General features: G+C 38.1%; 3 protein-coding genes across 9 annotated transcripts in view; all 3 read left to right on the top strand.

Annotated features, from left to right (window-relative positions):
• The window catches only part of LOC106361666 (pentatricopeptide repeat-containing protein At1g28690, mitochondrial-like), a 15,920-nt gene extending 13,974 nt beyond the window's left edge, over window positions 1-1,946 (top strand). For all 5 annotated transcript variants that reach the window (XM_048737944.1, XM_048737945.1, XM_048737946.1 and 2 more), the window contains one exon: window positions 1-1,946. This exon is cut by the window's left edge. In XM_048737944.1, coding sequence (XP_048593901.1) covers window positions 14-1,549 — 1,536 coding nt within the window. In that variant the 5' untranslated portion in view covers window positions 1-13 and the 3' untranslated portion in view covers window positions 1,550-1,946.
• A 2,679-nt stretch (window positions 1,947-4,625) lies between these two features.
• LOC106361671 (GDSL esterase/lipase At1g28670) lies at window positions 4,626-6,673 on the top strand. The gene is made up of 5 exons (XM_013801465.3): window positions 4,626-4,965; window positions 5,445-5,663; window positions 5,746-5,894; window positions 5,976-6,252; window positions 6,336-6,673. The coding sequence occupies exons 1-5, from the start codon at window positions 4,701-4,703 to the stop codon at window positions 6,596-6,598; spliced, it is 1,173 nt and encodes a 390-aa protein (XP_013656919.1). The 5' UTR covers window positions 4,626-4,700; the 3' UTR covers window positions 6,599-6,673.
• A 457-nt stretch (window positions 6,674-7,130) lies between these two features.
• Window positions 7,131-8,837, top strand: LOC106361670 (sinapine esterase-like). Of its 3 annotated transcripts, none has more exons than XM_013801464.3 (5): window positions 7,131-7,477; window positions 7,656-7,877; window positions 7,941-8,080; window positions 8,166-8,442; window positions 8,526-8,837. In XM_013801464.3, exons 1-5 carry the CDS (start codon window positions 7,216-7,218, stop codon window positions 8,786-8,788), a joined length of 1,164 nt encoding a protein of 387 aa, XP_013656918.1. In that variant the 5' UTR covers window positions 7,131-7,215; the 3' UTR covers window positions 8,789-8,837. The 3 variants fall into 3 exon arrangements, with proteins under 3 accessions (XP_013656918.1, XP_013656917.1, XP_013656916.1); XM_013801463.3 differs by having other exon boundaries at window positions 7,133-7,477; window positions 7,950-8,089; XM_013801462.3 differs by having other exon boundaries at window positions 7,135-7,477; window positions 7,941-8,089.
• Window positions 8,838-13,195: the final 4,358 nt, after the last annotated feature.

A 13,195-nucleotide genomic window follows, 5' to 3' on the forward strand; every position in this document is an offset into this window, starting at 1 on the left:
TTTAGATCAGCTAATGAGAATCTTCAGACTCTCATCAGTCGCACCGCGAATTTTCCAGTCAAATCACTACGCAACTCTCTCACCTGCGGCAACCATCGCCGGAGCTCTTCAAGAACACATCAACTCTCCGTCCCCAAACTCCGGGAAGAAGATTCACGCCGACATAATCAAAACTGGGTTTAGACCAAATCTAAACATATCCATCAAACTACTTATCTTACATCTAAAATGCGGATGCATGACTTACGCACGCCAAGTGTTCGACGAATTGCCCAAACCAACGCTATCGGCTTACAACTACTTGATCAGTGGCTACCTGAAGCAAGGATTGATAAAGCAATGTCTCCTCCTAGTCCAACGCATGGCATTCTCTGGTGAAAACGCAGACGGGTATACGCTCTCCATGGTTCTAAAGGCATCATCATCATCATCTACTAGTCTTGGTAGCTTATGCAGGCTTGTCCACGCCCGGATTATAAAAGGCCACGTTGAGCTAGACGATGTGTTGGTGACTGCGCTTGTTGATGCTTATGTCAAGAGCGGGAAGCTGGAGTGTGCGAGGACAGTGTTCGAAACGATGAAAGACGAGAGTGTGGTGTGTTCCACATCGATGATCTCGGGTTACATGAACCAAGGCCTCGTGGAGGATGCTGAAGAGATTTTTGATAAGACTAGAGTGAAGGATATTGTAGTTTACAACGCTATGGTCGAAGGTTTGAGCAGAACAGGTGAGACTGCTAAAAGAGCTGTTGAGATGTATGTCTTAATGCAGCGGGCAGGTTTCCATCCGAATATCTCGTCATTCGCTAGCGTGATCGGCGCGTGTTCGGTTCTGACCGCGCGTGAAGTTGGTATGCAGGTGCACGGTCAGGTTATGAAGAGTGGTGTGTATACGCATATCAAAATGGGGAGCTCTTTGTTGGATATGTATGCAAAGTGCGGTGGGATTGATGATGCGAGGAAGGTTTTTGATCAGATGAAAGAGAGGAACGTGTTTTCTTGGACTTCGATGATTGATGGGTATGGAAAGAACGGGAACCCTGAGGAAGCGCTTGAGCTCTTCGCTAAGATGAAGGAAGTGAATATAGCACCTAACTATGTAACCTTTCTTGGAGCTCTCTCTGCGTGTTCGCATTCTGGTTTGGTTGAGAATGGCTATGAGGTTTTTGAGAGCATGCAGAGAGATTACTCTATGAGGCCGAAGATGGAGCACTATGCTTGCATGGTTGATCTCATGGGACGGGCTGGAGATTTGAGTAAAGCTTTGGAGTTTGTTAGGGCGATGCCGGAAAGGCCTAACTCTGATGTTTGGGCTGCTCTTCTTAGCTCTTGTAGACTGCATGGGAATGTTGACATTGCAAGCGAAGCTGCGGATGAGCTTTTTAAACTGAATGCGGATAAAAGACCTGGGGCTTATATAGCGTTGTCCAATGTTTTGGCTTCTGCTGGTAAGTGGGAGAAGGTGAGCGAGATTAGGGATGTGATGAAAGCTAGAAAGATACCTAAGAACATTGGTCGTAGTTGGATCAGTGCAGAGAAATCTCAATGAAGGTCTTTTGAATTAGAGTTTTGAGATTTTTTAGAATAATTGATTGGGGGATATCTATGAAACATTGAAACATTCAGTAAAGCTTCTCTCATTCATGCCCAAATATGGTGAGCTCGAAAACATATGTTTTTTGTGACGAAATCAAATTATATAACGGTTAATTATGTTGCCTGTTTGTGTTTCTGTTGTGCGTTTATAGAGATTGCTTTGTATGTAAACAAGAGAGCACATGTTCATTCTTGTGAAGCGTATCAATGGCCTCTTTTGAGAAGGGTGAACCAGGCCTGTTTCGGTAATTTCAAGTGTCGCCATGCCTAACAATGATATTGGCCTTTGATTTTGTGTGGTTGTGAACTTGTGGTATTTGCAGCTGACAAAATAAACTTTTTGAGATCAATTTATAAACCAATTAAAAAGGCAAAACCAATGCCTTGAGGACACAACAGCTCATGAATCCAATAAACTACCAAGCAGTAAGTTCCATGACCATACTGTCTCCCCTACAACAGTTCCAAACAATAATTTAGTTTCTCATTCATACACCATTACCGAATCACATTTTATGGTCTAGTTTTGTACGTATCTATTAAAAATAATTGAATTTTCATTGTTTTGACCACAAGATTTTTTTTTTCTCTTCGTTTCACAACTATATTTGTTGACAAATGAAAATTATTACGAAACCAAATTGAGAATACATAATTTACATAACAATAGATGACGGTTGAATACGAATACACGGTTTCAACTTATTCATCATTTCACGAATATTATATATATATATATATAAAATAGCATCTTTGAATATATTTTCTGGATCAAACTTATATGTATGGAGTATGTACAAATTAGAGTCTTTACCAGGAGGATTATGTATAATCACAAATACATAAATAATAAATATAATGAAAGAAAATTAATTTTACCTGTTAAAAAATATGATGGTAAAAAAAAACAATGTCCTGATAAAAAAAACTAAATAATTTTATAACTACATATGTTTCTGGAAAAATTGATTGTGGTGCATTAGTTTTGTATCATGAATATGGATTGGAAGTTGTTGATTATTTTTGACTTGAGTGAGTTACCATCTTTTGACAAAAAAATCGGTTAGATCAATGTGCCATACTAGATTAGTTTGATTGAAATTTAAATGGAATTACAATCAAATGTGAACTTTGGAAATAGAGAATTTGTATTCCCTACACTCAACATATACCCTATTTACACTCTATATCCTATTTCCCCCCAATTTTTTTCCCCCCATCATCACCATTTTCCCACAACTCTATGGTATCTCACTTCTTTTTGGATATTGAGCTAATTTACTCTTGGAAATAAGAGTATCAGAAATAAATTTTAAAGTGATGAAATGAAAAAAATGAATCCAAAAGAGAGATAAGCTTTGGCACACAAACCAAAGCCTAGAAAAGGACGTCCAAAATCTCTGCTAGTTCCCAATGCAATTATTTAGTTATATAGTCACAGTTTCTTCGATCTATGGTATGGTATAGTACCTACTTTAGATTATGACATTAGATATGTTCTCTTATGGTTACAATTAGATATGGTCTCTTATGGTTACAAGAAATTGATCTGTTGCAACTCGTTCGTTTTTGACAAAATGGTTTTAGACCATTTTCTGGTAAGTTTCCGGACGAACATCAGAATAACCAAATGTTTGACAAACACTTTGAACAGTGTATTCACGTGTCAAAAACAATGTTCGTTTGAATAAAAAATGTTGGTCCAAAACCATTCACTTGAAAGCTTATAAGTTTGACTATTTAACTATGTTTAAAAACTAGTAAATGTCCCATATAAAATATGAGGTGAGAGTCGTCTTGTTTATATACGGAGAAGTATGAATATATTATGGTATACTGGTAGAAAGATATAGTGAATTAAAATGTGTTCGCACATAGAACTGAGTTAACCAAATTAAATTTTGAATAGACTGGTTTGGAAGTAAAAATTAATTTGATAAATAGACAACTAGTCTAATGACCTAATAATTCTTTGGGTCAAATTCAAATTAATTTTATGATGCAGGAATATATTTGCCATTGATGATAAGAAACATTGCCATTGACCTTGTCTTAATTGTTGATCAAAATTTATTATTTTGAATCAGTGTTGCATACGTTGTGTTATATACTTCTCCCATATTACAGTAGATATACAAAACAACAAATCTCTTTCTCCGTGTTGAGTAGTTATGTTTTTTTTTTGTCCGAGAGTACAACACAAAATTATGTTCAATAGATTATGTTTTTTTGATGATTGTAAACAGAAACAATGCTGCTGGAGTTGTATTCTGAAAATCTGAACTCTATAAAACTATCACACTACGGGACGTTTAAAGATATAAAAAAAAGGTTAACCTTCTCGACTCTGCAATTTTTATTTATTCTTAAATTTTGGTATTGTAATTTTAATTTATGTTTCTATTATTTTTTACAAATATCAGTTGTCCAATATAGTAAAATAAAGTTTCTGCATGATCTGCTTCACAGGTTTTTTATTCATTTACCCAACATATCAAATATGCAAACTTGATACATACACAATCTTTCGAGATTATGTATAATCAAAACTTCTGATGCCAAAAGAAAAAATCCAAGCTCTTGAAATTATAGCCTACTCATGATATAGCCTATATTTATATTCCTATGCAAAATTTCAAAATCTAACCTCTAGAAAATAATACAAGTTTTACTACCAAAATAAAATAATATTTAAATATACTTAAAATGTTATAATATGTTTCATTTCAGTGAGGGGGATCTCGTGGAAAATTTAAATATTTTATATATTGTGGGTTAGGTAAGGAATCCATTTTCTTAAGTCATCCACTTTTATGGGAAAAATGCAAGAGAATCTTTTAGTATTTTTTATTTTAACGATATTTCTGATCAGCATCGAAGATCCAATCTTTTAGTAGTGGAGGTTGCAACTGGTCTGGACATTTACGAAGTTACTTCCCTTTCAACCAATAAAAACGACCCATTCTGCCAGTTCACTCTTACTTACTATTGAGGAAATAAATATAAATAGAACTCATCAACTGACTCAACTCTTCACTATTTATCACCCAAAAAAAGAAGAAGTACCAAAGTTGAGTTGACAAAGACAACGACACGACTGTCCGATGGCTTCTCCATTGAAGAAGCTCATCTCAACCTTTTTGTTTCTCCTATCCTCCACTGTCATCATGGTTGCCTCATCAGAACCACTGTGTCATCCTTATAAATCGATCATAAGCTTCGGTGATTCCATCGCCGACACTGGAAATTATCTACGTCTCTCCGACGTCAATCATCTTCCTCAAGCCGCATTTCTACCTTACGGCGAAACCTTCTTCCATCCTCCCTCTGGCCGTTACTCCGATGGCCGTCTTATCATAGACTTCATCGGTACCTACTTTTTTCCCTCTCTCTGTTTCATACATTTAGGCAAAACCACTTGTTCTCCCAGGGCCGGTCAACATTTTCATGAATCTTAAAAAAAAAAATCAAATTCTTAAAATTTAAGCTTATTTAAGTATTTTTTGGGGTTCTCTGTTCAACCAAATATGTTGATATTTAATTTTTTTTTATAAAATATGTATATATATATATATATATATATATATATATATATATCAAGCCCCTTAACTATTTAAGTTATGGGCAATTTGGTCCATAATCTCATCTGGTACATGTAGGCTGTAGCTAACTGTTGGTACTACCACATTTAAGACATAACTCACTATACTGTCTCAAATAAGGTTGAACTAATGACAATGTATAGTCTCACAACCACTAGATCAGTAATTACTTTGGTCGGTCTTTCTTGCTTGAGCAGCAAGTTAAAAACCCTACTTGCTTCTGAGTATCTGTCTTTGTCTTAACAGCTGAGTTCTTGGGACTACCATACGTACCACCTTATTTCGGATCTCAAAACGTGAGCTTCGAGCAAGGGATTAATTTTGCGGTGTATGGAGCAACGGCCTTGGATCGTGCATTTCTTATGGAAAAAGGAATTAAATCTGATTTCACCAATGTTAGTTTAAATGTTCAGCTTAACACATTCAAGCAGATTTTACCTAACCTCTGCGCCTCGACTTCTCGTGGTTAGAAACATAGTCTTGTTTTCCTTTTTTATTCAATAGTCTTTAAGATGAATGGAGCTTGCTTCTGACTGTTTTGGTGTAGATTGTAGAGAGATGCTTGGAGACTCGCTAATACTCATGGGAGAGATTGGTGGGAATGACTATAATTACCCCTTCTTCGAAGGCAAAAGTATCAATGAGATCAAAGAGCTTGTTCCTCTAATCATCAAAACTATTTCTTCAGCAATTGTGGTAACATATCATTACTTTTCTCTGTTGTATGTGTGTTTAATTTTTTCTTATAACAAATTTGGCAACAAATTAAAACTACAGGATTTGGTAGATTTGGGAGGCAAGACCTTTTTGGTACCTGGAAACTTTCCAATAGGATGTTCTGCGTCGTATCTTACTCTATTTCATAATGCAAAAGAAGAAGAACATGACCCTTTCACTGGTTGTATCCCATGGCTCAACGAATTTGGAGAGTACCATAACGACCAGCTTAAGACAGAACTCAAACGACTACAAAAACTATACCCTCATGTTAACATTATTTATGCTGACTACTACAACTCCATCCACACGTTTTTCCAAGAACCAGCCAAATACGGTTGGTGCACCATTAAAAATATATGTTCTTGACCTCACAGTTGTATTCTTTAACTGATGTTTTTATGGATTATTGTTTTTTAGGATTTAAGAACAGACCTTTGGCTGCTTGTTGTGGAGTTGGAGGTAAATACAACTTCACTGTTAATGAAGAGTGTGGATACAGAGGAGTTAACTATTGTCAAAATCCATCTGAGTATGTAAATTGGGATGGTTATCACTTAACAGAAGCTGCGTACCGCAAGATCGCTCACGGTTTACTCAATGGTCCATATGCAGCTCCTGCATTTGATTGGTCCTGCCCTGGCTCTGCATCAGTGGATAAAAAATATTCTTTCAGCAGTTAATAAGAATTCATTTGTTGTAAAAAAAATGAAGTAAAAAACATTTAGTAACGAAATGATGATGATGATGATGATGATGATAATAATGATTAACAAGAACGCTGAGAGAGCATAATCATTTTCAATTTATTTTGAAATTTAACAATTCATTGTCATCAATTGATAAGCATGCAGTTGACAAAACGAACTGACAAGCATGCATAAACGTTATCTTTATGAAATAAGAAGTCTAAAAAATTATTTTTTCTTTTACAAAACGGATGAAATATAAATAATTATTTTAGACTGCAGCTCCATGACCATTCCCAATGTTTTGACGAGTTTGGTACATCGATTTTAGTGATGTTTTATAAAGTCAAAGATAGTGTGAGATGGTGCTTTTAATCTTTAACTAGACTAGTGTGATAAATTTTAGATCGAACAAACTATATAAAATAAATTAAATTACAGAACCGGACTACTTCTTTATGGGCAGATGATAGCTGTCTTTGTCAGACAACAAATTATCAATGCATCCTGACAAAAGATAAGATCCAATAACTAATGGCTGAAGTCTTTGCATTATCTGTGGTCGAAAAAAGACTATAGAGATCGAGTAAAAGAGACGACTCTATCTTCACATGGCTTCTTCACTGAAGAAGCTCATCTCAAGCTTTCTACTTATCTTTTCCTCCACCATCACTGTTGACTCATCAGAACCGTCGTGTCGAAGTTATAAATCGATCATCAGCTTCGGTGATTCCGGCGCCGACACTGGAAATTATCTCCACCTCTCCGACGTCAATCATCCTCCTCAAGCCGCATTTCCTCCTTATGGAGAAACCTTCTTCCATGCTCCCACCGGCCGTAACTCCGACGGCCGCCTCATCATCGATTTCATCGGTACCTAAACCTTTCCTCTGTTATCTTTTAGGTCTTTCTTGCTTGGACACCAAGTTAGAAACCCTACTTGCTTTGTTTGTTATCCTCTGCTTTTAGGTAGTACTTGCTTGGACAGCAAGTTAGAAACCCTACTTGCTCCCTTTTTGTGATATTGTGTTCATTTTGGTTTATGTAACAGCTGAGTTCTTGGGACTACCATATGTACCACCTTATTTTGGTTCCAAAAACGTGAGCGTCAAGCAAGGGATCAATTTCGCGGTGTATGGAGCAACAGCTTTGGACTGTGCCTTGCTTATAGAAAAGGGAATTGGATCTGATTTTACCAATGTTAGTTTAAGTGTTCAGCTTAGCATCTTCAAGCAGATTTCACCTAGCCTTTGCGCCTCCTCGTCTTCTCATGGTTAGAAACTTGCAACCTTGTTATATGATGATGATGCATCGAGCTCACTTCTGATTGCTTTAGATTGTAAAGAGATGCTTGGAGACTCGCTGATTCTAATGGGAGATATTGGAGCGAATGACTACGATTACATGTTTTTCCAAGGCAAAAGTATCAATGAAGTTGAAGAGCTAGTTCCTCTAGTCATCAAAGCTATCTCTTCGGCAATTGTGGTAATAGATCTGTTAACAGCTCCCCACACACGAGAATGAAACGTTAGTTTTATAATATTAAGCAACAAATCTACAGGATTTGATCAATTTGGGAGGCAAAACATTTTTGGTGCCCGGAACCTTTCCATATGGATGTTTCCCCGCGTATCTTACTCTATTTCAGACCGCAAAAGAAGAAGAATATGATCCTCTTACAGGTTGCCTCTCATGGCTCAATGAGTTAGGAAAAAACCATGATGAACACCTCAAGACAGAACTCAAACGACTCCGGAAACTCTACCCTCATGTCAACATCATTTATGCTGACTACTACAACTCTATGTACCGGTTTTTCCAAGAACCAGCCAAATACGGTCCGTGGGCCTTTTGATACTCTCTGTCCTTGACCCTCACGGTTTGATATTTTAACTGATGTTTTATGCATGGATCTTTTTAGGGTTTAAGGAGAGACCTTTGGGTGCTTGTTGTGGAGTTGGAGGTCAGTACAACTTCACTATTGGTGAAGAGTGTGGATACCAAGGAGTTGGGAGTTGTGAAAATCCATCTGAGTATGTTAATTGGGATGGTTATCATTTAACCGAAGCAACGCACCAGAAGATGGCTCATGGCTTACTCAACGGTCCATATGCAACTCCTGCTTTCGATTGGTCCTGCCTTGGCTCTGCATCCGTGGATACAGAATCTTCTTTTACTAGTTGAAAGACATTCGGTTTTGCATCAGTTGAAATTATTTTAGTAGTTCAAATAATGATGGAAACCTCCCCACACACCCCCCTAAAAATAAAATCATCAACGAAGATTTTAATGAAAAAACCTTAGTTAACATATACTTATGAAAAATCAGCAAGTACTACCACACCCGTTGTGAAATCTCTGCCGATAAAATTTTCAAGCGAAACTAACCTTCTATTTTGTATTTGCATTATAAACGAAAATACAGTTCTTTTTTCTTGTCATAATGTAATTCATTTTATAGAAATGACACTGAGATACAAGAGATTGGATCTAAATCTGCTAAAACTAGCAAAAAGCTATCTAAAAATCCCAAAATATAAAAACTTATTAAATACTATGTTAGGCTTAATTTTCTAATGAAAGAAGACTAAACCATGAAACGTAGAGATCAAGATGTTAGCAATTGGCTCCAGTAAGACCGAGAGGAGACATAAGTGTCAGAAACCTGCAAAAGAAAGATTATAGGTCAACGGAAAGTTCAGGAGCGGAAGAGATCTGAAGGAAATCTGATGCTGTAACAAGCGGAGGCAGGCATCCGGGCCCCGACCAGTTTAAGCTCTTGAATCTGTAGAACCGGAGCTGGAGCTCCACATGTACATGGCGACAGGTATAGGGCCACAGTACAGTTTATATATTAAAGAAAGTGACATAAGAAAAGAATGAAAAAAAAACAATCCTCTAACTAACACTGATATAAAAACTGCGGTTTGTTCAATTTTACTGTCACGGGAATAATAGCATGACTGGTTTAATAAATGCATCAGCTGTGGATGCGAATGGTTATGGTTTCAACTTGAGGCTACACATCAACCAATTTGCAACCATATAGCCTCTGGTAGGCATGTGAAACGCGATACATTTGTGTCGGTTGACAACATTAGTACTAAGAAACTGTTGGAGATAAACATAAAGATAACTTAGGAGTTAAGTTACACCAATCCTAATGAGTATAGGATTAGAGAAAAGGAAATATATGTTCCTAATGAGTTTAGGAAATATAGTCTCTATATAAAGAGTTGCAAGAGTGTTGCATACCTTTGTGTGAGTTTATAGATTAAGATTGAGAGCTTAAGTTTTGTGAGTGTTTCTTAAGCTAATAAAGAAGAGTTTCTTTATATTGAGTTCATATAATCTTTAGACTTATATTTGGTATCAGAGCCACAATTCTCCATCAAGAGTTGATCGAGAGTTTAATTCAAAAGTCATGGGTGACCTAGTGATATCAACGACCAAGAAGGATGGAGGTTCATCTTCCATTAAGTGTCCGAAGTTAACAAGCACAAATTATACTGTATGGGCGATACAGATGAGGATGTTGCTTAAAGTTCATAAAGCATGGGAGGTAATCGAAGTAGAGTCGACGGAAGGAGACAAGAACGATATGGCGATGGCGCTTCTCTTTCAGTCTATTCCGGAAACCCTAATTCTACAAGTTGGAGAACTTGACACAGCAAAAAAGGTGTGGGATGCGATTAAAACTCGTCATGTGGGAGCTGATAGGGTTCGAGAAGCAAGGTTGCAAACTCTTATGGCTGAATTCGAGCGATTGAAGATGAAAGAAACTGATAAAATAGATAACTTCGTGGGCAAGTTATCAGAGATATCTTCAAAATCTGCTGCATTAGGTGAAAGTATGAATGAAGCCAAACTTGTGAAAAAATTCTTGCAAGGACTACCACGCAAGAAGTACATTCACATAGTGGCCTCCCTCGAACAATTACTAGATTTAAATACTGCCAACTTCGAAGACGTAATAGGCAGACTAAAAGCGTATGAGGAACGCATCTCCGCAGAAGAAGAAGAAGAAGAAGACACACAAGGAAGTCAAAGCAAGCTCATGTACAGCAATACAGAACCTCAAAAATATCAAGATGGAGGATATAGAGAACGAGGGCGAGGTGGCAGATACTATGGCCGCGGAAGAGGACGAGGGCGGTCGTATTGGGAGAACAGAGACTCATCAAACGTCACATGTTACAGATGTGACAAACAAGGTCACTTTGCAGCTGTGTGTCCAGATAGACTACTCAAACTACAAGAGACAACCGAGACTAAAGAAGGTGAAGACACTCAAGCAGCCGAAGGACTTATGATGCACGAGATAGTATATCTTAATGAGCAAAACGTGAAACCCAAGGAGATCGAGTCTAGTACCGATGGAGACAAAGTATGGTACTTAGATAATGGTGCGAGCAATCATATGACTGGAAACCTGAGCTACTTCAACAGCATTGATAACAGCATCACCGGGAAAGTACGATTTGGAGACGATTCTAGGATAGATATCAAAGGGAAAGGATCTATTCGTTTCATCAGTCAAGACGGAAAGAAAAAAATCCTTTCAGATGTCTATTACATACCAGCACTAAGAAGCAATATCATAAGCCTCGGACAAGCTACAGAATCAGGCTGTGATGTAAGGATGAAACAAACTTATCTTACGATTCATGACCAATATGGAAACTTGATCATGAAAGCATCAAGATCACGAAATCGCTTGTACAAAGTGACGATGGAGATAGAGGAAGCAAAGTGTTTTCAACTTCAAGAACAGGAAGATTTTTCACGATGGCATGCACGTCTCGGTCACCTTGGTGTTGACGCCATGAAAGCAATGAGTGGGAAAGAATTAGTGATCGGACTTCCGACTCTAAAAGTAGAGAAGGAAACATGCGAAGCGTGCTTACGTGCAAAGCAAACAAGAAAACCTTTTCCTACAGCTACTTCATACCGCGCGACCAAAGCATTGGAACTAATACACGGCGACCTTTGCGGACCGATAACGCCACCCACCGCAGGAAGAAGCAGATACATATTTGTGCTTATCGATGACTACTCACGCTACATGTGGTCCATACTTCTGAAAGAAAAGAGCGAAGCTTTCGAGAAATTCAAACGCTTCAAGTCCGTTGTTGAGAAGGAAACCGGTACAATCATTAAGATGCTCAGGACAGATAGAGGTGGGGAGTTCACAAGCAATGAATTTGAAAGTTTCTGTGAGATATCAGGGATACAACGACACTTAACCGCTCCTTATACGCCACAACAGAATGGAGTGGTAGAGAGGCGAAATAGAACCCTATTGGAGATGACTAGGAGCATTCTAAAGCACATGGAGGTACCAAATTATCTGTGGGGAGAAGCAGTAAGACACTCGACTTATCTGATCAACCGCATCGCAACGAAGACCTTGATACTACAAACACCGTATGAGGCTCTTAAAGGAAGAAAGCCGAACATTTCACATCTTCGAGTGTTTGGATGCATTGCTTATGCAAAAGTCGAGGCGCACAAACTGAAGAAATTAGACAATCGGTCTCGAACTCTTGTACATCTTGGAACGGAGCCTGGCTCCAAGGCCTATAGATTACTTGATCCAACACAACAGAGAATAATAGTGAGCAGGGATGTCGTTTTCGATGAGAATAAACCATGGAAGTGGAACAAAAGCGAAGTTAGAGAAGAGACAGAAGAACCGGGAATGTTCAAAGTTCCACTTAAAAGCTATGAGAGCAACGAAAAAGAAGAAGAAGGTGTAGTGTCAACGTCCAAAATTGATCAAGAAGGAGATAAAAGAAAAGAAGCAAGAGAATCGCGAAACCAAGAAGAAACAGAGGAAAGTGGTGATGAAGAAACAGAGTATCATAGCGAAGAAGAAACAGAGATACTCCCAAGACGATCTACTAGGTTAAGTAGGAAGCCCGGCTACCTCGACGACTACATCTGTCTCGCGGAAGCAGAAGGAGAGCGTCTTCTTCTACTGTTAAACGAAGAACCATGGGATTTTAGAGAAGCGATAGAAGAGAAAGTATGGTGTGATGCGTGTAAAGAGGAAATCAAGTCTATTGTGAAGAACGGAACATGGAATCTCGTCAACTTACCCTCTGGAGCAAAAGCAATTGGATTAAAGTGGATATTCAAAATAAAGCGGAATGCCTATGGAAGCATAAACAAATATAAAGCAAGGTTAGTGGCGAAAGGCTACATTCAGCGCCATGGTATTGATTTCGAAGAAGTCTTCGCACCAGTTGCTCGTATAGAGACTGTCAGGTTCCTAATCAGTCTCGCAGCCTCAAATGAATGGGAGATCCACCACTTAGACGTCAAGACAGCCTTTCTTCATGGAGATCTTAAAGAAATTGTGTATGTAAGTCAACCCGAAGGATTTGAAGTTAAAGGACAAGAAGAAAAGGTGTATAAGCTTAACAAAGCGTTGTACGGTCTAAGACAAGCCCCAAGAGCTTGGAACGAGAAGCTCAATAAGGTTCTTGAGAAACAGAACTTCAAGAGATGTTCAAAAGAACCTTCCTTGTATCGCAAGAAAGTGAGAGGACGTCTTCTTCTTGTTGCAGTGTATGTCGATGATCTGTT

Source organism: Brassica napus, chromosome A8 (genome assembly GCF_020379485.1).
Source record: "Brassica napus cultivar Da-Ae chromosome A8, Da-Ae, whole genome shotgun sequence".
In the NCBI taxonomy this organism is placed as follows: Eukaryota; Viridiplantae; Streptophyta; class Magnoliopsida; order Brassicales; family Brassicaceae; genus Brassica; species Brassica napus.

Coding starts and splice junctions, on each gene's coding strand:
- LOC106361671 (XM_013801465.3), top strand. CDS start 4,701: ATGGCTTCTCCATTGAAGAAGCTCATCTCAACCTTTTTGTTTCTCCTA. Junction 4,966..5,444: donor TCTTATCATAGACTTCATCG/GTACCTACTTTT, acceptor TTGTCTTAACAG/CTGAGTTCTTGGGACTACCA. Junction 5,895..5,975: donor CTATTTCTTCAGCAATTGTG/GTAACATATCAT, acceptor TTAAAACTACAG/GATTTGGTAGATTTGGGAGG.
- LOC106361670 (XM_013801462.3), top strand. CDS start 7,216: ATGGCTTCTTCACTGAAGAAGCTCATCTCAAGCTTTCTACTTATCTTT. Junction 8,090..8,165: donor CTATCTCTTCGGCAATTGTG/GTAATAGATCTG, acceptor ACAAATCTACAG/GATTTGATCAATTTGGGAGG. Junction 8,443..8,525: donor CCAAGAACCAGCCAAATACG/GTCCGTGGGCCT, acceptor GGATCTTTTTAG/GGTTTAAGGAGAGACCTTTG.